Raw genomic sequence first — 22491 nt, forward strand, 5'->3', positions numbered from 1 at the left:
ACTCTTACAACGTGTGGCGCTGAAAAGCATAGTCAAGGACGCTCCTTTAGCTGGGTAGAGGCTCTTCAGCTAAAGCAGTGGCCTTCTCTATTCAGGCTTTCAGCTGTGTAAAGAATAGTCCTGTTTATCTGTACAGAGCTGTAGGAGGCCTTGGCTTCAGAAAGACCATGGATCAGCATGCAGCCTTGGATTCCAGAGTGGGCTTCGCTTTTATTTTATTAACTTCACTGATATATTATTGACAGTTAGAGCCAAGGCTTTATGTCTTCTGGCTGACATGTTATAATATATAATATAATCCTGCTCAAGGCTTTTTTCTTTTATTGTGTGTCACGAGAATTCATATTATGGTTAAAAACATATTTATTTATTTTTTCGCAACAGAAGCCAGAAGTGAAAATGAAATACCGTGTGAGCCAAGACGTTCAAAGTTGTCATTTATTTCATTTGGCAGACTTTCTTTGTCCAAGCGAGACGGAATCCAATGTAAGCAAGCGTTCAGCTGAGCAAATGAGAGCTGAGGGCTTCGCTTCCTGGCACTCGTGCGATTTGCCCTCGCAGCCTTCTGTTTACTAGTGTATTATGTTTAATCGTTACCGTTGAATTGTTGTCGTGTTACACTAAGCTGATGATTTAGTTCACGGCACAGTTTGGCGAAAGATGACGTGGACTCCCCCCCCCCCCCCCCTCCAAGTGTAATCAGCCAGCCAGTGTATATTTGTAGTTTTTATTCCTTGCTGACCAAAAGGCCCGAAAGGGGATTGTGTCGTGGCGATGCCTGTCCGTCCATCCCGGGAGGGGTGCTCACCTTCTGAAATCAACTCCTCTCACAATTTGTGGAGGAATTTCACAAAACTTGGCAGGATCCTTTGTTATATGTCGGTAATACGCAGATTGTAATTTCGTTAAATTCGGTCGCATTTTACCAAAGTTACAACCCTTGATTAACAAAATTATACTTTGTTTTCTCCTTCTGAAATCAACTCACACAATTTTTGGAGGAATTTCATGAAACTTGGCAAGATTCTTTGTTGTATGTCGGTAGTATGCATATTGTAATTTTGTTCAATTCGGTCGCATTTTACCAGAGTTACGGCCGTTGATTAACAACCTTGTACTTTCACGGTTTCATGTAGGTGTGCTCGCCTTCTGACATCAACTCCTCTCAGAATTTTCGGACGAATTTCTTGAAGTTTGGCAAAAGGCCTTGTTATACTGTATGACAGGAATACGCGGATTGCGATTTAATTTCGTTTGTGAAAATTTTCCCAGAGTTTTGACCCTTGATTAAATAACTTGTACTTGGACAATTTCATGAAGGTTCTGAAATCAATTCCGCTCACGATTTGTGGAGGAATTTCACCAAACTTGGCAAAAGGCTTTGTTATATGACGGTTATACGCAGATTGAAATTTCGTTTAATTTGGGCAAATTTTCCCAGAGTTCTGCCCTTGATTATTAACAGACTTGTACTTTGGCAATTTCATCAAGGTGTGCTTGCTTTCTGAAATCAACTCATCTCTCAGTTTTTGGAGGAATTTCACGAAACTTGGCAGGATTCTTTGTTATATGTCGGTAATACGTAGATTGCAATTTCGTTCAATTCGGTCGCATTTTACCAAAGTTACAGCCCTTGATTAACAAAATTATACTTTGACAATTTAATGAGTGTGTTTTTTCCTTCTGAAATCAACTCCTCACACAGTTTTTGGAGGAATTCCATGAAACTTGGCAAGATTCTTTGTTGTATGTCGGTAGTATGCATATTGTAATTTTGTTCAATTCGGTCGCATTTTACCAGAGTTACGGCCGTTGATTAACAACCTTGTACTTTCACAGTTTCATGTAGGTGTGCTCGCCTTCTGACATCAACTCCTCTCACAATTTTCGGACGAATTTTTCGAAGCTTGGCAAAAGGCCTTGTTATATGACGGGAATACGCGGATTGCGATTTAATTTCGTTTGTGAAAATTTTCCCAGAGTTTTGATCCTTGTTTAAAGTGCTGATGACACGAACATGACTCTATGCAATTTCTTAAATAAACTATACAACATGGCAAACATGTTAGATTTCTGTTATAATTACGTGAAAAGAAGCTGTTGTTACGCGAATATCCAACTTTTAATTGCACAGCGCAAGAAAACTGGGTCCGTGGCTCGCGGCCATGTTGTGACGTCAGCGGGAGAACACGCTGCGGTTCACTGGCTGTTCTACTCAATGGAAATGGCGCATGAAAACGCCGGTGAACTCTCTAGTGCTAGCTCTTCCTCTTCTGGGAGTCTAGAATTGTGTTGATCTCTTCCGAATAGAATCTATGATGGCCTACCCTCTTTACCCTTTGCCTCTCGTTGCTAGGCGGCAGTTACATGAAAGCCGCAAGCTTTCACAAGCAAATACATGACTGATATCACGCCGACTTTATGATTACATTTATGATTATCATGTAGAATCTATAGCTCTACGTACCTTTATCTTATGTCGTTTCACAACACATGTTCTGACAGGAGGACTGTCTTTGGATCCGGCATAGCTACTAGTAGACCCCCTCCGGAATACTGGCAGTGTTGCCAGATTGGGAGGTTTCCCGCCCAGTTGGGCGGTTTCAAGTGCATTTTGGTGGGTTTTGAACATATTTTGGGGTGGAAAACTTCAGCAGTATCTGGCAACAGATCTGGCAACAGATACTGCTGACGTTTTCCAGCCCAAAATATGTTCAAAACCCACCAAAATGCACTTGAAAACGCCCAACTGGGCGGGAAACCTCCCAATCTGGCAACACTGTGTAGGCACTGTTGATGGTAGTAACACACGTTTGTGCTGAACTGAACACCCAAGAGATTCTTTTAAGCTGGGAAGGGTGTCAAAACAATCCAAATCGAAGTGTTCAGAGCACAGGACGGATGTTGGTGAGGGCTCCCACTTGTCACGAGTGCGCCTGACTTGCTTCACCCACTTCGCATGCAGCTCGGGATCTCTGGGAAACTTGAATAAACTTACCCCATCCTTGTGGGTTTTGGAGCAAAAGCCGGCAACACAACGCGAAGGCATAATAACTAATTTTTATATCTATAAAATGTCTAATAATAATACTAATAATGATAAACTGAACACGTGTCACATCAACAACAAACTGGTAAGTTAGGAGGAAGGTTCTTTCGCTGACGTCATATAGCTCCTCCTCCTCCTTCGTCTCCTGGGTGCTGCAGCCCCGTCAAATTTGCCCAAATAGCCGCGTTTTTTATCATAACTTGTAAAATAGGCGCCTTCGTGAATTAATATATGGATCATCGGAAATTACTTTTTATGTTATAAAACATCGCCAAAGATGTCAAAAACGTGTCATCAGCACTTTAAATAACTTGTACTTGGACAATTTCATGAAGGTTCTGAAATCAATTCCGCTCACGATTTGTGGAGGAATTTCACCAAACTTGGCAAAAGGCTTTGTTATATGACAGTTATACGCAGATTGAAATTTCGTTTAATTTGGGCACATTTTCCCAGAGTTCTGCCCTTGATTATTAGCAAACTTGTACTTTGGCAATTTCATCAAGGTGTGCTTGCTTTCTGAAATCAACTCATCTCTCAGTTTTTGGAGGAATTTTACGAAACTTGGCAGGATTCTTTGTTATATGTCGCTAATACGTAGATTGCAATTTCATTCAATTCGGTCGCATTTTACCAGAGTTACGGCCGTTGATTAACAACCTTGCACTTTCACAGTTTCATGTAGGTGTGCTCGCTTTCTGACATCAACTCCTCTCAGAATTTTCGGATGAATTTCTCAAAGCTTGGCAAAAGGCCTTGTTATATGACGGTAATACGCGGATTGCGATTTAATTTCGTTTGTGAAAATTTTCCCAGAGTTTTGACCCTTGATTAAATAACTTGTACTTGGACAATTTCATGAGGGTGTACGTTCTTCTGAAACCAACTCCTCTTACAATTTGGAGGAATTTCACCAAACTTGGCAAAAGGCTTTGTTATATGACGGTTATACGCAGATTGAAATTTCGTTTAATTTGGGCAAATTTTCCCAGAGTTCTGCCCTTGATTATTAACAGACTTGTACTTTGGCAGTTTCATCAAGGTGTGCTTGCTTTCTGAAATCAACTCATCTCTCAGTTTTTGGAGGAATTTCACGAAACTTGGCAGGATTCTTTGTTATATGTCGGTAATACATAGATTGCAATTTCGTTCAATTCGGTCGCATTTTACCAGAGTTATAGACTAGTTGCCAGCGGGGGATATTGTGCTCTCGGAGCACTCTTGTTTAAATCTGATTGTCTGCTTTCAGCTTTTTGCTACTTGAGATATTAGTCGATAATTCTTGTAACTGATTTGATTTTGCTTTTCAAACATAAAATTTATAGGAACAGTTTTTGTTTTTCTTTTGTTTTTTGGATAAAACCTCTTTAATCATGTATTTTGGACAACTTTGATATAATGCCACTGCCTTAAGGACAATTAAGGTCGAGGGTATTGATTTAAAAATACATCCAATATGGTGTGTGTGTCACTGTGATGCGGAGGGCTGGAAAATGTACTCTGCATATTCTGAGAAATACGGCTTGTAAGTAAGTAGGACGTAGAAGTTGAAAATTTGGCACGGTGGTAGTATAGTCTGAGAAATAAAAGATATTTCGGTAGTGTAGTCGATAAAGTAAGGAATAATACAGTCGGGTGAATAGAGAAAGTAGTGTAGTGGGGGAAACGTAAGGTTTAAGTCCAGAAAATAAGTTTTGATCAGTACATTAGTATGTGCTGCTATAAAATGAATCTGGAAAATGTGGCTCACAGACAGGATAGGCAGGTAACTACAGTAACTCGTACAATCTGTAAAATGCAGAATGTAAATAGTTTAGTCTGGAAACTGGTATGTTGGTGAGGTACAGTACTGTGCAAAAGTCTTAGCCCCCCATTTATTTTTCATCCCAACTTTATAGATTTCTATTTTATGACTTCTGCATTGACTCAAAACGTTACAAAAACATTTTAGAGTTCCAATTTTTTTGCCCCCCCCCCCCCCCAGCATAAAATTATATTCAACCTCTCAGGAGGGTCGTGTTGTCGTCTAACAGCTCAACACAACACCACGTGCCACAATTTGACACGTTTGTCCGATATCGAGCAGGGCTTGACTCAAAAAATTAAAAATATAAATAAAGGTGCATGACCGATAACACAACTCGTCTTCATTGTGTTCTCATGGACCTTATCACCTGCAAATCACAGTTTATCTCTGTGATTCACCGCGTGTGGGGTTAAAAGGTAAAATATTCTGTTTATTCATCTATTTACAGCAGCATCCAATGACGCACAATCCCTCTAAAATTGGCTATTTAAAAAAAAACAAAAAACAAAGAACTACTCTTCTATAAGATGACTGGAAATGACCTTTAAATCCATGGGAGGAAGACGACGTTTGTCAGAAGTGTGTATGTTTCATCTCTGCGTTTATAAGCACATCTCAGCAGCGTATTTTGCGTGGAGTGAAAGTATATTTGGGGGAAAAAAACCCACAAAAATGAAGTCCTGTTAGTTGAAAGCGTGCATTCATAGAGTAAGGAATCTCATATACTTCGTTACTATCAGGGCTGTGAAAATTCCGCGGAATTCCGCGAATTTGGCCGCCAAAAATATTTTAGTAAATCATCTAATTTTGCAATAAAAATGGGGGGGGTAGGTTTCTTTTGCGACAATGACAGACCGGTTTACGGCATTTGCGCCATGCTTACAAACCACGGTGCGAATCTTGTGCTCTTTAAACACGCTTTCGATATCAACGGTTTTGAAAAGGAGAATTTCGCGGTATGTCCGTGTCACGGAGGGACATCGTTCAGAGGGAGGACGGTGAGCCCGACGATGTCAAAAACATTTGACAAGGAAAACGGCATCAAAAATCCATGGAATTGGTGATGGCTGGAGTTTCAAGTCGGTAGTGAATGAGCACATACGGAAGATAAAAGAACCAGGGAAAGCTTACCATCTTGTGCCATCAGGATGTGAAGAACGCGTTTGGTTGACCATGTTAAAGGAAAAAAACATGCGGAATTGGTGAAATTGAAGCTGTCGAACTATAGATTACCAGGTAGACCATCTTGTTCACATTTCTATATTCAATTTATAATAGTGCTGTCAAGCGATTAAAATATTTAATCGCGATTAATGTCGCAACTGTCATAGTTAACTCGCGATTAATCACAATTTAATCGCACATTTTTGACACATGAAGAAAAACCATTGTAATTCTCTTATCAGCATAAAAAAGTGAATGGGCTTGCTCACCGTTCGAACTACGGGGGGACTCGGGGGATCCGAGATCCCCCTGAAACAGACATGAGATCCCTTGAAAACATGATTTGGGAAATGTTGGGGGGGGTCTCTAAAATATTGGCAAAATGATGTTTATTGACATAGCAATCGTGTGTAACGGGAAGCATTTGCATATCTGAAGTGAGCGCGCGATGGAGAGCCGCGCTCTGAGACAAGCGCAAGCACCCCCCCCAAGGGAAAAAAAGGGACCCCCCCGAAAATATCGGCATAGTTCGAACACTGCAAAGTCGGGCTAGAGCCGCCGATGGGAAAACGAAACCTAAGCCGAGCACCGTGGCTCTTCGGGGGAGGGCAGAGGACTCTGGCTGTGCGGGGCGTGGCATTACAGTCTAGCTGCTATCGTTTTTCTAAGCAAAGTCTCTGTTCCAAGTTCCTGGCAGTTTCAAAAGCTTATGAAAAACCTACATCATGTCACAGAGCGTTAATCTCGCGATAAAAAAAATTGTCGCCGTTAAAATTGAGTCAAGTTAACGTGTTAATAACGCAACGTTTTTGACAGCACTAATTTATTATAATAATAATAATAAACAGTTCAAATTAAATGGCATTGTTGAGAAAATATTTGCTTTCAGGAGATGCTTCAAATCTGTCTATATATACAAAATCTGTTCAGCTTCTGGGGCCCTGTGGTCCCCAGTCCCCCAACTCCTGGGGGACTGCTCCCCCCAGACCCCCTGCTAAAATTGTTTCCTCGGATTTTGTCATTTCTATTTCACAGCCCTGTACTATACACCATCTTATAGGTGTTGCAGCAGATCAAATTTTTCGTTTCCTCATATTAGCCCTCAGTAGCTGAGTTTACTGCTCAATTTTGCCACCTAGTGGAAGAACAGAGCTTTTTTTCCCTCTAATCTTTTAATTCGGTTCAATTACGTGCACATTTCACGACAAGGGTTCTACATTATCAAGTCACAACATTACAAAAACATTTTGGAGTTCCAAACGTTCGGGTTTTTTTTTTTTTTAGGCACAAAATTAAAGGTTACAGAAAAAAAGTTTGTATCTGAGCAGCATATTCCATTAGAGAGCACTTTTCAGATTAAAAAACAAAACATAGAGAAGGCTACTGGTGCAAAATGAAGACGCGAGTGTGACAGTGTCCAGAAGAACTGTGGCTGGTTCTGTAAGACACTCAGTAAAACTGCACTCACTGGACCGGAGACTTTTTTTTTTTTTTTTTAAGCAAAGGGTCGTCTCACACCAAATATTGACTTTGCATTTATTCATTTATTATGGCTTACTGATTACTGTTTATAGTATTTTTTTTTTTTCAATGTTGAAACATTTCATTATTTTTTAGCCATTTTTGGTCGACGGCATTTCTTTCCATGTGCCTAAGACTTGTACAGTACTGTATTTCCACTGATACAGAGACCGTTCTATGTTGTTGCTGTTTCAGCTGGATTGGATGTTGCTCCTCTTCCAGAAGAGGCTTCGGTTTCTTCTCAGTTAAACCAGGGACGAGTGTCCCATCAGGACGAGCCGCTGGACGGCATCCTGAGCCCCGAACTGGACAAGATGGTGACGGACGGTCAGTAATTTTTTTTTTTTTCTATACGAAGAGGAATTTTGACGTTTGTTTTAAAGGCAGCGCTAAAATCAGATCCCTGTTGTTCTTCCAGAATCCATTCTGAGCAGACTGTATAAAATACCAGGTAAGTCGTTTTCTGTTTTTACCACTTTATCATGATGTTGACGTGACGTTTTGTTTATTCGCAAACACTCGCTAGAGTTGCACAGAACAGTCTGACGGAAGGTGTATATAACTTGCCATTTAGCTCGATTTAAACACAATGTACACTACCGTTCAAACGTTTGGGGTCACCCAGACGATTTTGTGTTTGTTTTCCATGAAAAGTCACACTTTTATTTCCCACCATAAGTTGTAAAATGAATAGAAAATAGAGTCGAGACGTTTTTCTGGCCATTTTGAGCATTTAATCGACCCCACAAATTAATGTGATGCTCCAGAAACTCAATCTGCTCAAAGGAAGGTCAGTTTTATAGCTTCTCTAAAGAGCTCAACTGTTTTCAGCTGTGCTAACATGATTGTACAAGGGTTTTCTAATCATCCATTAGCCTTCTGAGGCAATGAGCAAACACATTGTACCATTAGAACACTGGAGTGAGAGTTGCTGGAAATGGGCCTCTATACACCTATGGAGATATTGCACCAAAAACCACACATTTGCAGCTAGAATAGTCATTTACCACATTAGCAATGTATAGAGTGGATTTCTGATTAGTTTAAAGTGATCTTCATTGAAAAGAACAGTGCTTTTCTTTCAAAAATAAATAAGGACATTTCAAAATGACTAGGGATGGCGAAAACTAAAAAAAAAATCTTGACCGACCACCGAGCCTCATTAGCCGGTTAAAGTCGGTTAACCTATGAGTTTAACAGGGATGCAAACGGCGCACCTTTTGGCGGATGCCGCCTTTTTCACGGCTGACTCGTGCAGATCCGATTTTTTTTTTGGGGGGGGAGCGTTGGAGTGTCTGAATAATTTCAACGGCATTTGCTTATTTAGTCATTTTAATACAGAATTTACTCTGATGAAATTATTCAGACACTCCAACGCCCCCCCCCCCCCCCCCCCCAAAAAAATCGGATCTGCACGATTCAGCCGTGAAAAAGTCGGCATCTGCGCCTTTAGTTTGTGTGGAGAGATATGATCTGCAATAACATGCATTGTTGGCTACAGACCGAAACATACTTTCAGAATGCACTGGCCAAGGCAGGACTAAACTCCATGTGCCTTCTAATAATAATTAAAAAAAACAAACAAAAAAAAAAACAGAATAGTAATTTGTAAGCTAAAAAGCCTGTGTCGACACTTTTCTTTCGCCGAGTGGCAGTGGAAGGGCGGGACATGACTGAATGGGTGTTTCTGATTTGTCAGCTGTTGTCCTTACACCGCATGGCACGCCCCAAGCGTTTACAACACAGAATTCCAGGTTCTCCGCTCCAAAATCGGCAGCTTCAAAATGATTGATTTTTTTTTTTTTAACCGACAACCAAAAAAAAAATTAACCGGTTGACGTTGATTCAGTCAACCATCGGTCAAACGGTCATCGGTTAACATCCCTAAAAGTGACCCCAAACTTTTGAACGGTAGTGTATGTCGAATATACTGTAGTTAACTAAATTTAGCAGAGACATGAGAATACTTGCAATCAAACAGCTATTACTCAGCTTCGGGGGAAAAAAAAAAAGTTCAACTTTTACCTTCCAGCAAAGAGCTAATGCTAGCTTTTCATAGTTTAGCAAATTTTGCTAGTTAGGTAAGTGTGTTGGGGCTTGCTAGCTAGATTTAGCTAAACCGTCGGAATGTTTGCGCTGCCTCAGCAAATACTCGGATTAAAATAGCTAGCTCGACTGTTAATTTTCCTAGTTAGGTAGGTGGCTGTTACTAGTTCATATGTTCAACCTGTTAAACTTGCCAGTTTGTGTTCCAGCTAGCTAAACCTTGGAAATATTGCTAGCTACCGTAGCTAGCTAATGCTATCCATCCACAGCTGCTAGTTCATATGCTAAACTTGTCTGCTTGTCAGGTCATGTTGGGTTTCATCAGCTAGCCAGATTTATCTAAATTATCGAAATACCAGTTGCAGTTACTCAACAACAACTAATTAATGTTCCAGCATATGTGCAAGCTAATATCAGGTATAACGGAACAAGACCGATTTAGATCGAAAAGTCATTGTAGATGTGCTGTACGTTATAACTGCTGATCTCGTCACAGAGCTGGAGGGAAAAGATGTCGAGGATCTCTTCACCGCCGTGTTGAGCCCCAGCACCACTCAAGCTCCTCCCCAAACCCAGGGAACGCACACGATACACGGGCATCTGGGACAGGGGCCTCCGCCCTCTCAGATCAACTCAGGTACGCCAACTTATGTACATCAAAATAGCCCGATCTAAGTGTTTAATTTTTTCCCCATTAAATTAAACGAGAGTGCAAATTTAAATTATATATTTCTTTTCGCTTATGTGCTTTGTTACTTTTTGTATTATTAGTAGTATTTTCCAGCAAGAAATCTAGTTTAAAACAATATGCAAATTGACTGAACAGCCTCCTGCCCACATTTGTGCTCTTGCGTGGGCTGCATTTGTATATTGCAGAAAATTTTTTATGCAATAACTCTCACCTGTCATATATTGAATATTAATATTAAACACAATACTATTTTTCCTGTGAGGAATTCAGATTGATTTATTTATTTTTAAAGAGACCTTAAACTTAACCTTAAGCAGCACACAGTACAGGACTGTAAACTTTTTTTCCTCTCTAGGAATGTTTCCCAGAATGCCAGTGATAAACGGACTGATGAACCCCAATCAGCAGTTCCCTCCGTCACAGATGCCTCCTGGAGCGAACATGGCGCGAAACTTCCCTCCCATGCAACGCATGCCTTTTCCTGACAATCTGAGGTGAGCACGAACATGAGGAACGCTGCTGGGTGGGCTTAACATTTAAGGACTTCATTAGAAGGACCATCTAAAACTTGATACCTATGCGTCGAACAAAAGTCAAGTTTATGGCCCGTTTCCCACCCTGAGCGTGACATCACAACAAGACGGCTGATGTCCGTTACCTTTCAGAAGTGAGCTCAAATTTTCAGACCTCACTGTGCGTGTGTGTGTGTTGAACAGGGACAGGAAGTTTGGTCCGATGTCACGGGATGCAGCAGGTCCATGGTCAGCCACCGGTCCAGGTCCGAGTCCTGCTCCTACTCCAGCTCCTGCAGCTGAGGGGGAGACGGATTCCTTATCCACGGCTCAGAAGAGCATGCTGAAATGGGAGAAAGAAGAGACTCTGGGAGAACTCGCAACCGTGGCCCCCGTCCTCTACACGAACGTCAACTTCCCCAACCTCAAAGAGGAATACCCAGGTGGGTGTGGCTTATCCGTTTCAGTCCAGCTGATTTAAAAAGTGCTGGGTGTTTGGGTTTTTTTTTTTTAAACATTGTGATTTGTTTTGCAGACTGGCAAACACGAGTGAAACAAATCGCCAAGCTGTGGAGGAAAGCAAGTTCTCAAGACAGAGCTCCATATGTGGTATAACCTTTGATCCTACCTACTCCATCCTTCAGTTACAGTCTCTTTTTAATAATGGAATAATCGCCACGTTAGTCGTTGTCCATTTGAGGATTCTTTGCACTGACACAATACGTTAATGACCTGACTGAATGGATGTCACTTACAGCAAAAGGCCCGGGATAACAGAGCGGCTCTACGCATCAACAAAGTCCAAATGTCTAACGAGACGATTAAGAGGCAACAACAGCCGCAAGCCTCGCAGCCTTTGGAAGTGTTTGATCCTGCGATTCCTCCTCTAGACCCTGAGCTTCTCTTCAAGGATCCTCTAAAGCACAAGGAATCTGAACAGGAACAGGAATGGAAGCTGAGACAGGTAAAGTCTTGCTGGGCAAAAATTTCAGGAACACGCATCGAAAACAACTTGAAGAACCCATGTTACTCATCTTGTTACTGAATTGCAAATACCAAACATTCACCTCCTTCCCTGTTATTAACGGACAGCAAACTCGTTTGTTTTGCAATCCGTTTTTTCCGCTTATGCTTATACACTCGCTGGCCACTTTGTTATATTAGGAACACCCCTACATCCACCTGCTGTTTTGTGATCTCAATTTTTGTCTGACTTTCTTTCACTGTGGTATGGGTGTTGGTTTGAGCCAGATGGACTGGTTTGAGTATTTCAGAAACTGCTGATCTTCAGGGGTTTTCACACACAACGGTCTCTAGAGTTTACACAGAATGGCGCGAAAAACAAAAAACACTGAGAGAGTGACAGTTATGTAGGTGGAAACAAATGCCTTGTTGATGAGAGAGGTCAGAGGAAAATGGCCAGATTCGAGGTGGTTTGAGCTTTTTTGCCAGGAAGGATATACAACCCCGATTCCAAAAAATTTGGGACAAAGTACAAATTGTAAATATAAACGGAATGCAATGATGTGGAAGTTTCAAAATTCCATATTTTATCCAGAATAGAACATAGATGACATATCAAATGTTTAAACTGAGAAAATGTATCATTTAAAGAGAAAAATTAGGTGATTTTAAATTTCATGACAACAACACATCTCAAAAAAGTTGGGACAAGGCCATGTTTCCCACTGTGAGACATCCCCTTTTCTCTTTACAACAGTCTGTAAACGTCTGGGGACTGAGGAGACAAGTTGCTCAAGTTTAGGGATAGGAATGTTAACCCATTCTTGTCTAATGTAGGATTCTAGTTGCTCAACTGTCTTAGGTCTTTTTTGTCGTATCTTCCATTTTATGTTTTCTATGGGTGAAAGATCTGGACTGCAGGCTGGCCAGTTCAGTACCCGGACCCTTCTTCTACGCAGCCATGATGCTGTAATTGATGCAGTATGTGGTTTGGCATTGTCATGTTGGAAAATGCAAGGTCTTCCCTGAAAGAGACGTCGTCTGGATGGGAGCATATGTTGCTCTAGAACCTGGATATACCTTTCAGCATTGATGGTGTCTTTCCAGATGTGTAAGCTGCCCATGCCACACGCACTAATGCAACCCCATACCATCAGAGATGCAGGCTTCTGAACTGAGCGCCGATAACAACTCGGGTCGTCCTTCTCCTCTTTAGTCCGAATGACACGGCGTCCCTGATTTCCATAAAGAACTTCACATTTTGATTCGTCTGACCACAGAACAGTTTTCCACTTTGCCACAGTCCATTTTAAATGAGCCTTGGCCCAGAGAAGACGTCTGCGCTTCTGGATCATGTTTAGATACGGCTTCTTCTTTGAACTATAGAGTTTTAGCTGGCAACGGCGGATGGCACGGTGAATTGTGTTCACAGATAATGTTCTCTGGAAATATTCCTGAGCCCATTTTGTGATTTCCAATACAGAAGCATGCCTGTATGTGATGCAGTGCCGTCTAAGGGCCCGAAGATCACGGGCACCCGGTATGGTTTTCCGGCCTTGACCCTTACGCACAGAGATTCTTCCAGATTCTCTGAATCTTTTGATGATGATATGCACTGTAGATGATGATATGTTCAAACTCTGCAATTTTACACTGTCGAACTCCTTTCTGATATTGCTCCACTATTTGTCGGCGCAGAATTAGGGGGATTGGTGATCCTCTTCCCATCTTTACTTCTGAGAGCCGCTGCCACTCCAAGATGCTCTTTTTATACCCAGTCATGTTAATGACCTATTGCCAATTGAACTAATGAGTTGCAATTTGGTCCTCCAGCTGTTCCTTTTTTGTACCTTTAACTTTTCCAGCCTCTTATTGCCCCTGTCCCAACTTTTTTGAGATGTGTTGCTGTCATGAAATTTCAAATGAGCCAATATTTGGCATGAAATTTCAAAATGTCTCACTTTCGACATTTGATATGTTGTCTATGTTCTATTGTGAATACAATATCAGTTTTTGAGATTTGTAAATTATTGCATTCCGTTTTTTTATTTACAATTTGTACTTTGTCCCAACTTTTTTGGAATCGGGGTTGTAATAACTCAAATAATTCCTCTTTACAACTGTGGGGAGCAGAAAAGCATCTCAGCGTGCAACAGCAGAACAGAACAACACATTGGGTTCCACTCCTGCAGCCAAGAACAGGGATCTTAGAATCAAGAACAAGTTCCTACTAAAGTGGCCGGTGAGTGTAATGGTCGTTCTTCAGAAAAAGATTACAAGCTATGCCCAGAGTCTGATCAAAACACATCATCAAACATTCGATGCAAATAACTCTCTATGATTAGCCTTGAATGTACTCGGGTAAAAATACTGTGAGGCTGCTTTCACACTAGCTGTTTTTTTTCCACGAATGAAAGCCCACGTTTGACGCGTAACCCTACAGGAAAAGGCTACAAGGCAGGCGGATTGCGGTCATGTTTATGAAGTGCTGCTAATTGCTTGCGTATTTTGCTCGCAGCAGGGTGCTTCGGAAAAGTTGGAAAAAAGTTCAACTTTTCAGAAGCGGCGCCGAGTGATGTCAAACGCTTATTTGCATCCTGATTAATCGGGTCACAGCTCAAGGGGCCGGTGCAAAAATAAAACATGCAGGACAACATGCTGGTGAGAAATGAGTCATGTTGGTGAGCGAAAATGAGATTTACAACGTTTTGAATGATCATTCCATATAACTAAAAATGACTACTCCTGTATTTTCAGGATGTTCGATGTTATGTGACGTCTCACTTTAACTGTGGCTGCATACAGCCAGGTTGTATAAACAGCTCCAAATCTCATTTTCTACCTCTATAGTGAAGACAACCTCATCACCCAAGAGATCAGACTTTTTTTTTTTTTTTTTTTTTTTAAATACAAAATTGGTTCTAAAATTCTCTCCATCCAGCACTTTTTCTGAAAGTGTGAAAGCGCTCTTCACGAGCCAGTGGAACTCCATGAACTCGGGAGAATGTGACATTTTCCCATGTTTTATGCATTTCTTGGAAATGGCCAGTAAAGCCGAATGATACATTTCCGAGCGTCTTTCGCTAGTTGTTTAAATATTAAAATGTCAAATTAAAACTTAATTCTGAAATGTATCAGTTCGTTGGAAATACTTGTCCCTTTCTCGATAACTACTGGTAATAAGTCCTTTTTTCCTAATCCCTTTTATTTCTCTTGTTCAATAAAGCGTCGTGAATCATTTTTGGCTTTGCTCAGTCAGTCCCACGATAGACATGAAGCCTGGAAAATCTATTTCACTTAATGCTTGTATTTTTATCACTCCATTACCATTATGTCCTTATTATCGTCTCATCACAGCCAATCTGCCGAACAGCAGCGAGTCAAAAAAGCGTACTGTGTGGTTGATTGCTTTCTACAGCTGTTCTAGATTAACAGTCATGGAAACTCGCTTTGCTATAAGGATTTCAGTTAATTGTATTGCCATGCGGCTGTTCTCCTGTTTCCTATGGATGAAGTGCACTTTTTATGATTGAAATAACTGTTTTTTTTTTTCTCTTACACATGAAAAAGATGTACAGTCGATAGGCTGAAAAAGTACATAATTACAAAAGGTGTTCCACTGTTTAATTGGAAATATTCGCTTTAGTGGCCTTCGTGATGAGCTGCAATGAAGCTATGATAGATTTGAAGCGAGAACTATAATTTAGACAGCTCTTGGAGAGCCGAGAGAAGGAAGTTAATTACATGTGTTATTCTGATTGCTTAGAACTAAATACATGTGACGAAGTTGAATAAAATAAAGTAGGAAAATGACGTGTTTTGTCCATAGATGCGATGATTTTGAGAGCGTCATCTTTAGTAGTCTGCTAAATTCACAAATTATTTTGTCTTTATTTAGCGAATGTTTGTTTCATTGCAGCAAATGAGACAGAAAAGTAAGCAACAAGCCAAGATTGAAGCTACACAAAAACTTGAGCAGGTAAAAAATGAGCAGCTTCAACAGCAGCAACAACAGCAGCAACAGCAGCACCTCAAAACTGACCTTGATGGCTCCGGTAGCCTCCAGAGTCCAGGTTCATCACAGTCCAGCAATGGGAACATGTCTCCTATGCAGCCCACCTCCAAGAATGGATTCTCTAAACCACAACTCCCAGGAACTCCCACGGCTGGTTCCCCAGATGATGTCTTTTTACGTCCACACCCTCCACCACCATCTTCAGGATCTCAGCCACAGTCCCCTCAGATGTTCTCTCCAGGCTCTTCAGGTTCTAGGCCATCATCACCCTGGGACCCTTATGCCAAAATGGTGGGCACGCCAAGACCACCACCAAGTGGCCCGGGTGCCGTCCGTCGGAACTCTGAATCTGGGAAATCACCCAGGAGTCTGTCAGAGGAACGTGGGAAACCTTCATCAGTTCATGAATCTATGGGTTCACCAACAGCCCTGAATGTTGATCCATATGCTAAGCCTCCAGACACACCAAGGCCTGCAGGTCCAACAGACCCCTTTCTCAAGCCTCTGTGCCCTCCCAGAGTGGGTCAGCCTGTTGAAGGGAGGCACATAATTGGTTCTCCAGGACATGATCCATTTTCCAGGGGAGCTGTGAGAAAGGAAGCCTATCCAAGAATGCCTCATGGCAAGATGATCCTTTCAGATCCCTATGCCCGCCCTCTTCTTGCTCCCATCCCAGGGAGTAATGAATCTGGTTCTGTCCAGCCATTCAAAACCCCCATGCCGCCTCCTCAGCCTCAGGACTCAAATGCAGCCATGCACTCAAGAAGACCAAGTGGGGATCCCTTTGAAAGACCGATGATACCCCCTCGTCCTACAGAAGCTTTTGCACAGGGTCAACAGAATGACCCGTATGCACATCCTCCACTTACTCCACATCCTGCGATGAATGAAGGCTTTGAGAATCAAACAAGAGTTTCACGGCAACCTCAGCCTCACCCTTTTACACAACCTGGGCCAGTGGCACATCAATCCACTGGAAATCCATATGCACGTACCCCCTCGACCTCTAGACCAGATTTCTCTCATTGTGATCCTTTTTCCCAGTCCCCATATTCTAATCCATATGCTCGAATGCCAGGAACTCCGAGACCACACGACCCTGAACCTTACTCTCGCCAACCTGCCACATCTCATTCTGTCATGATGAATCAACCTTCTCAACAAACACAGACTCAGAATTGCATGCAGTCACCCATGACGCTGGATCCTTATGCGCAGCCTCCTGGGACACCACACGCAGGGGTACCAGAAAGGTTTGCCAGACCCCAAAATTACCAAAGGAATCAAGACCCATTTAATCATCCCCCTGCAATGGCTCGACCAATAGGACCGGACACTCACGCTCAACCAGTGGGAGTCACTCAGTCATTACTTCATGATCCATTTGCACAAGGCCCTAGGACACCTCATCCTGGAGGTACAGCGCAGGGTATACGACCAGGACCCATGTCCACTCAGGATGCGTTTTCACCACCTCAGGTCTTGATGCAGGATACGTTTGCTAGTCCAGCAGTTCCAGGGTCTCAGACTCCACGACACCCTAGTCTGGCAGATGAAAACAGTATGTCTCAGTCTCCATCTAGTCAGCCAAGCCAGACTCCAGTTCATGACCCATTTGAACAGGCACCCATGAATCCTCACCCTCAGTTTGCTGAAAACAGGGAGCAACAAGGGTTGGGACACAGCACTGCAGCAATGGGACAACCAAACAGTGACGTTCAAACTGTTCCTCTTGCAGAAGCTGAGGAAAGGCTGAGACAGGTACAGTATGCCAAATATCACATTTGAAGAATTTTAAATTGGTTAGCTGACTTTTGTTGATGTATATGGCTTTTGTGTTAATTACAACAACTAATACTATTATGAAAGGACAATGTAGATATTTCTCGACAGTTTCTGCATTTACTTGGTTTCTAATTTAGTCATCTTTGTTGACAGATTGTTAAATTCTACACTGTTATTGTTATAGCGTCAGCGTATTCGCGAGCTGCTTCTCAGGCAGCAGCAGCAAAAAAGTGCCATTCGTCAAGAAAAGAACCCACAGGAACAGCCAATGCCCATGACTCCAGGAACCCCTCAACACTGGAATCAGGATGCCCGAGGTCAGCAAAATGACATATTCAACCGACCACCTCCACCATATCCTGGTCCAGGGGCTGTGAGGGGCCCTCACAGATTCCATGGACCATACCCAGGAGATCAGCGAGGCTCTTTTCCTGATGGGCAATTTCCAAGACCCCAGTTTCCTGGAGACACAAATAACCTCAGGCAACCAGGACCCAGGTGGGTATTTGGGAATTTTAATGTAACATTATGTAACAAAGAGTGGTGCAAATTGTAATAATCATTTTTTTTTCTTCTTCTTTCACCAATTATAGGCTGGGCTTTCCCTCTGGTGTTCAAGGATCTGGTTTAAGACCCTCCATGAATCAAATACAAGATTCAGTGATTGAAGGTCATTCACAAATAAGAAGGTCCATGTCTATAGATCTGGGGAAGTCATTAGGAGGCAACCCAATGGGACTACAACCTTTACCACCTCAAGGCATGCATATGCAGCAACACAATATCATGGGACAACCTTTTATAGAACTCAGACACAGACCTCCTGAGAGCAGGCTAAGGCTTCCCTTTGGACCTCCTGCTGTGCAGGGAAACCGAATGGAATCACCCTCACAACTTCAGCGACCTTCAGGTTTCATGAGTGGACAAGAAATGGGCTTTTCAAACAATCAGGGTCCTAAACCCGTGGATTCTAGTATGAATCAAACTCAGGGAGTTGGTGCAGATATACATGGAACAATGAGTATGGACAACTTGCATCAGTCTAGTGTTCCAGCAAGAACTGGGCAAATTCCAATCATGAGGTCAATGAGCCAACCTGCTTCAAATGAGAATTTTAGTGGAACTGCCCCATCAAGTTTTTCTGCAGCATCTTCCGGGCCATCAAGTGAGGTTGATTTACCCATGAATGAAGGCTCTGAGGAGAAGATTGATGCAGATGAATCAGCTGTGAAGGACCTCGAAGATGTGGAAGTCAAGGACCTGGAAGACACAGATTTAGAGAACCTAAATCTTGATGCAGATGATGGAAAAGATCTGGATCTGGAAGCTAATGACCTGCACTTAGATGATATCTTTTTGACATCTGGAAAATTTGATATAATTGCCTACACCGATGCAGACCTCGACCTTAGTGAGGATTTGGATCTCAATGATCCTATTGATGACCACAGTGACAGCGCTGACCTCCAAAAGGAGCAAGTTGAGAAAAAGCCTGAGAGTCCAAATGACGGGCCCTTACCTTCTGATTCCACATCTGCAGAAGGAAAAACTGAGGAAAAACCTGAAAAATCATTAGATAGCATCAAAGAAGAAAATAACCAGGTTTCTCTGAAAGCAGAAAAAGATATCAAAACTGAAGTCAATGGTGGTTCATCACAAGAAACTTCTTGCAAAAATCAAACAACAGACACTCCAGTTGTTAATCAAGATGACTTCAAAAGTAGCATGGACGCTCTTTCAAAACCTGGCGTTCACCCTGATGCTACTCCAGTGCTATCTAGCTTACTTGTCAATGTGCCTCCAGATAATAAACCACATAAACAAGAGAACTGTGGTCAGCAAGTAACTCTTCAGGAACCTGGCCTACAACAGGCGGTTAATTCAACTCTGCTGGATCAAGGAGCCATATCTGTAGAAGGAATGAATTCTAGCCTGGTGGTAGGCCAACCAATGGTTTCTGCTCAGACTGAGGGTCCATTAGATGTCCATTCAGGTTCCATGCAGGATCAACCCTCAGGTTCTGTGTTTGGAGTGGATCAGAAGGATGCAGTGCTTTCAGTAGAACAACCTGGCATTCTTCCTCAGACCCAACAGGCCATGATGTCCCAGCAGGGTCCGCAGAATCGACCACTGCTACTGGAGGAACAGCCACTCCTGCTGCAAGACCTTCTGGATCAGGAGAGGCAGGAACAGCAACAGCAGAAGCAGATGCAGGCTCTGATCAGACAGCGGTCCAATGACTCATTCTTCCCTAATATAGGTAAATGTGGAAGTGGAATTTTTTTTTTTTTTAATATTGTTCGAAATAACAATTTAACATAAGTTATCACAAAAGTTACTAATGCTACAAATCGCCCAAAAAAGTTTCTCCTTAGCCTTAGCGCTGGGCTTACGAAATAATCAATATCATGCGAGATTCGTTACCATACATCGTGCACAGTCGGAATCTTTCCATATAAAATTATGGGTTTATTTATTATTTTTTTTTAGATTTTGATGCCATTACTGATCCTATCATGAAAGCAAAGATGGTGGCCTTGAAAGGAATCAATAAAGTAATGGTTCAAAACAACATGGGAATGTCACAGATGGTCATGAACAAGTAAGTATTTTCTCATCAGCTGATGTTTATTAAAATATGTTTCTGCGTAGCGCAATGTTTATCCATTCTGAACGCTTGTCTGGTTTTCTTTCAGATTTCCAGTGGGTGCTCAAGCAGGTCAGGGTCCACAGGGTCCAGATGGATGTATTCCTCCCCAGCAGGCAATGGCACAGGTACAGCATGAATCTTCTTTCTCATTTTCCAAAATTATTCAAAAATTAATTTGCACTAAGAACGACACTGTTTATTCAGGATGGCAAACTGGCTCCATACATGACGAGACCCAGTCCTCCAAGTTTTGGTCAAGGATTCACCAGTAAGTGTTTTGTTTTTGTTTTCCCCAAATGTGACGCATTGCCATTGACGATATGTTTAATCAGATTTATTCAGCTTGAATTTTGCACCTCCTTTCTTAGATGAAGCCCAGAAAATACAGTATGAAGACTGGCTTCGGGAGACCCAAAAGCTTCTTCAGATGCAGCAGAAGTTTCTTGAGGAACAGATTGGGGCTCACAGGAAGTCAAAGAAGGCCTTGTCAGCTAAGCAGAGAACAGCAAAGAAAGCTGGCCGGGAGTTTCCCGAGGAGGACGCTGAGCAACTGAAGCATGTCACAGAGCAGCAGGGTGTGGTACAGAAACAGCTTGAACAGGTGATGTAGATGCATGTTCATTTTTAAATCAGCAGTACTTTAGGAAAAGATGTATGGGTGTTCAGCAATTGGTGTTTTGTCTTCCATACGTTAGATTCGGAAACAACAGAAAGAGCATGCAGAGCTGATAGAAGAGTACAGGGTCAAACAACAGCAGGGTGCCCTGCAGCCTCAGATGACGACTGGCATGTTGCCAATGCAAAGTCATCCAGGCATGATGCCAACTGGCCCTGTGAACCAACCTGTTATGGGTTCAGCCATGCCAATGCAGATACATCCAAACCAAGCAAATATTCCCAACATGCCAGGCTGGCGTCCTGGAGCTCCAGGCCCTGTTGGACCTCAGATGCCGGGTGTAATGCCTCCTCAGATGATGCAAGGCCCTGCTCCTCAGCAAACGTTAGCCAGGCCCGGTCAAGGGCCAGTCGCCGGGGAGTCTCCTCATGTGAATTTTGACGACACCAATCCATTCAGTGAAGGTTTCCAGGAACGAGAGAGAAAGGAGAGGCTTCGGGAGCAGCAGGAGAGGCAGAGGGTGCAGCTGATGAAGGAGGTGGAGAGACAACGCATGAAACAGCGCATGGAAATTGAGCAGCAACAGCAGCAAGGCCTCCTCAGCCAGATGCCCTTCTATAACCAGAACTTGCCTCAAGATTTCATGCAACAACATAGACCTCAGCAGCAAATGCAAGGGCCCAGATTTCCCCAGCAACCAGGCATGCAGCCTGGAATTGGAGCCCCTTCTTCTGGACCCATGATGGGAAATGGCCCCTTCCCTCAGGAAGTAAGACCAGGTTTTGGGCCAGATAACCAAGTACCACATGGATCTCATTTTGTTCAGGGGCAGCCCAGACCCCCAAGATTCCCTGGACCAAATATGATACAGCAGAATCCAGGTCAGGGTCATCCTTTTGGCATAGAATCAACTACTCCTCTTCCACCAAACTTTCCTGGATCTGGCCCATCCCTGATTCAGCTTTATTCAAACATCATCCCAGATGAAAAGGTAAAGAAGAAACGGAACCGCAAGAAGAAGAGTGATGAGGACGCCGAGTCTTTAAGGGCACCATCTACACCGCATTCTGACCTGACCGCCCCACTGACACCGTGTGTATCAGATACTTCATCCACACCCACCAGAAATCCCTTGCTCTTTGGAGAGCAGGAGCTGTGCGAGACCTCCCAGCCTGGCTCCTCCACCCCAGGCTCTCAGAGCAGCCAGCACCACTCGGAGCTGGAGCGGCAGCTTTCCGAAGGCAGCTATTGTGGAGTATCTGAGGCGACCGCGGGTCAGCAAGACGCACAGGACAAGATTCTTACCAACATCAAATTGGAAAGGATTGAAGCCAGTGACTGCCATGGTCCAAAAGGCACTGACATGAGCATGGGTATCGGAGTAGTAAAAGTAGAAGGGGACAAGGAAGGCATGTCGCCACGTGCCGCAGGCCAAAGTCCGGCAGGTAACTCAAAAGGAGAAGGTGGGAATGAGCTCCTGAAACATCTCCTGAAGAACAAGAAGACACCTCCACCCCCATTACCTCGCCAGAAGTCTGAGGAGAGCATGAGACCAGAGGAGGAAACCTCAATGGATAACAAGGCTCTTCTGAGACAGAGCTCCATAGACAGCAGCGGGGTAAAGATTAATTTGCCTTTCTTTCTCATCTTGGCTAAAGTGCATTCCATCAAG

General features: G+C 42.8%; 1 protein-coding gene across 10 annotated transcripts in view; it reads left to right on the forward strand.

Moving 5' to 3' along the window:
- kmt2cb (lysine (K)-specific methyltransferase 2Cb) overlaps window positions 1-22491 on the forward strand; it is a 237304-nt gene that overhangs the window by 178056 nt on the left and 36757 nt on the right. For all 10 annotated transcript variants that reach the window (XM_060928213.1, XM_060928248.1, XM_060928223.1 and 7 more), the window contains 15 exons: window positions 7737-7868; window positions 7960-7992; window positions 10084-10224; window positions 10634-10772; window positions 10995-11233; window positions 11326-11399; window positions 11548-11754; window positions 15673-17529; window positions 17738-18051; window positions 18147-19813; window positions 20044-20155; window positions 20250-20328; window positions 20408-20471; window positions 20572-20804; window positions 20899-22437. In XM_060928213.1, coding sequence (XP_060784196.1) covers window positions 7737-7868; window positions 7960-7992; window positions 10084-10224; window positions 10634-10772; window positions 10995-11233; window positions 11326-11399; window positions 11548-11754; window positions 15673-17529; window positions 17738-18051; window positions 18147-19813; window positions 20044-20155; window positions 20250-20328; window positions 20408-20471; window positions 20572-20804; window positions 20899-22437 — 6830 coding nt within the window. The remainder of the gene's footprint in view (window positions 1-7736; window positions 7869-7959; window positions 7993-10083; window positions 10225-10633; window positions 10773-10994; window positions 11234-11325; window positions 11400-11547; window positions 11755-15672; window positions 17530-17737; window positions 18052-18146; window positions 19814-20043; window positions 20156-20249; window positions 20329-20407; window positions 20472-20571; window positions 20805-20898; window positions 22438-22491) is intronic.

This window comes from Neoarius graeffei, chromosome 1, assembly GCF_027579695.1.
Source record: "Neoarius graeffei isolate fNeoGra1 chromosome 1, fNeoGra1.pri, whole genome shotgun sequence".
In the NCBI taxonomy this organism is placed as follows: Eukaryota; Metazoa; Chordata; class Actinopteri; order Siluriformes; family Ariidae; genus Neoarius; species Neoarius graeffei.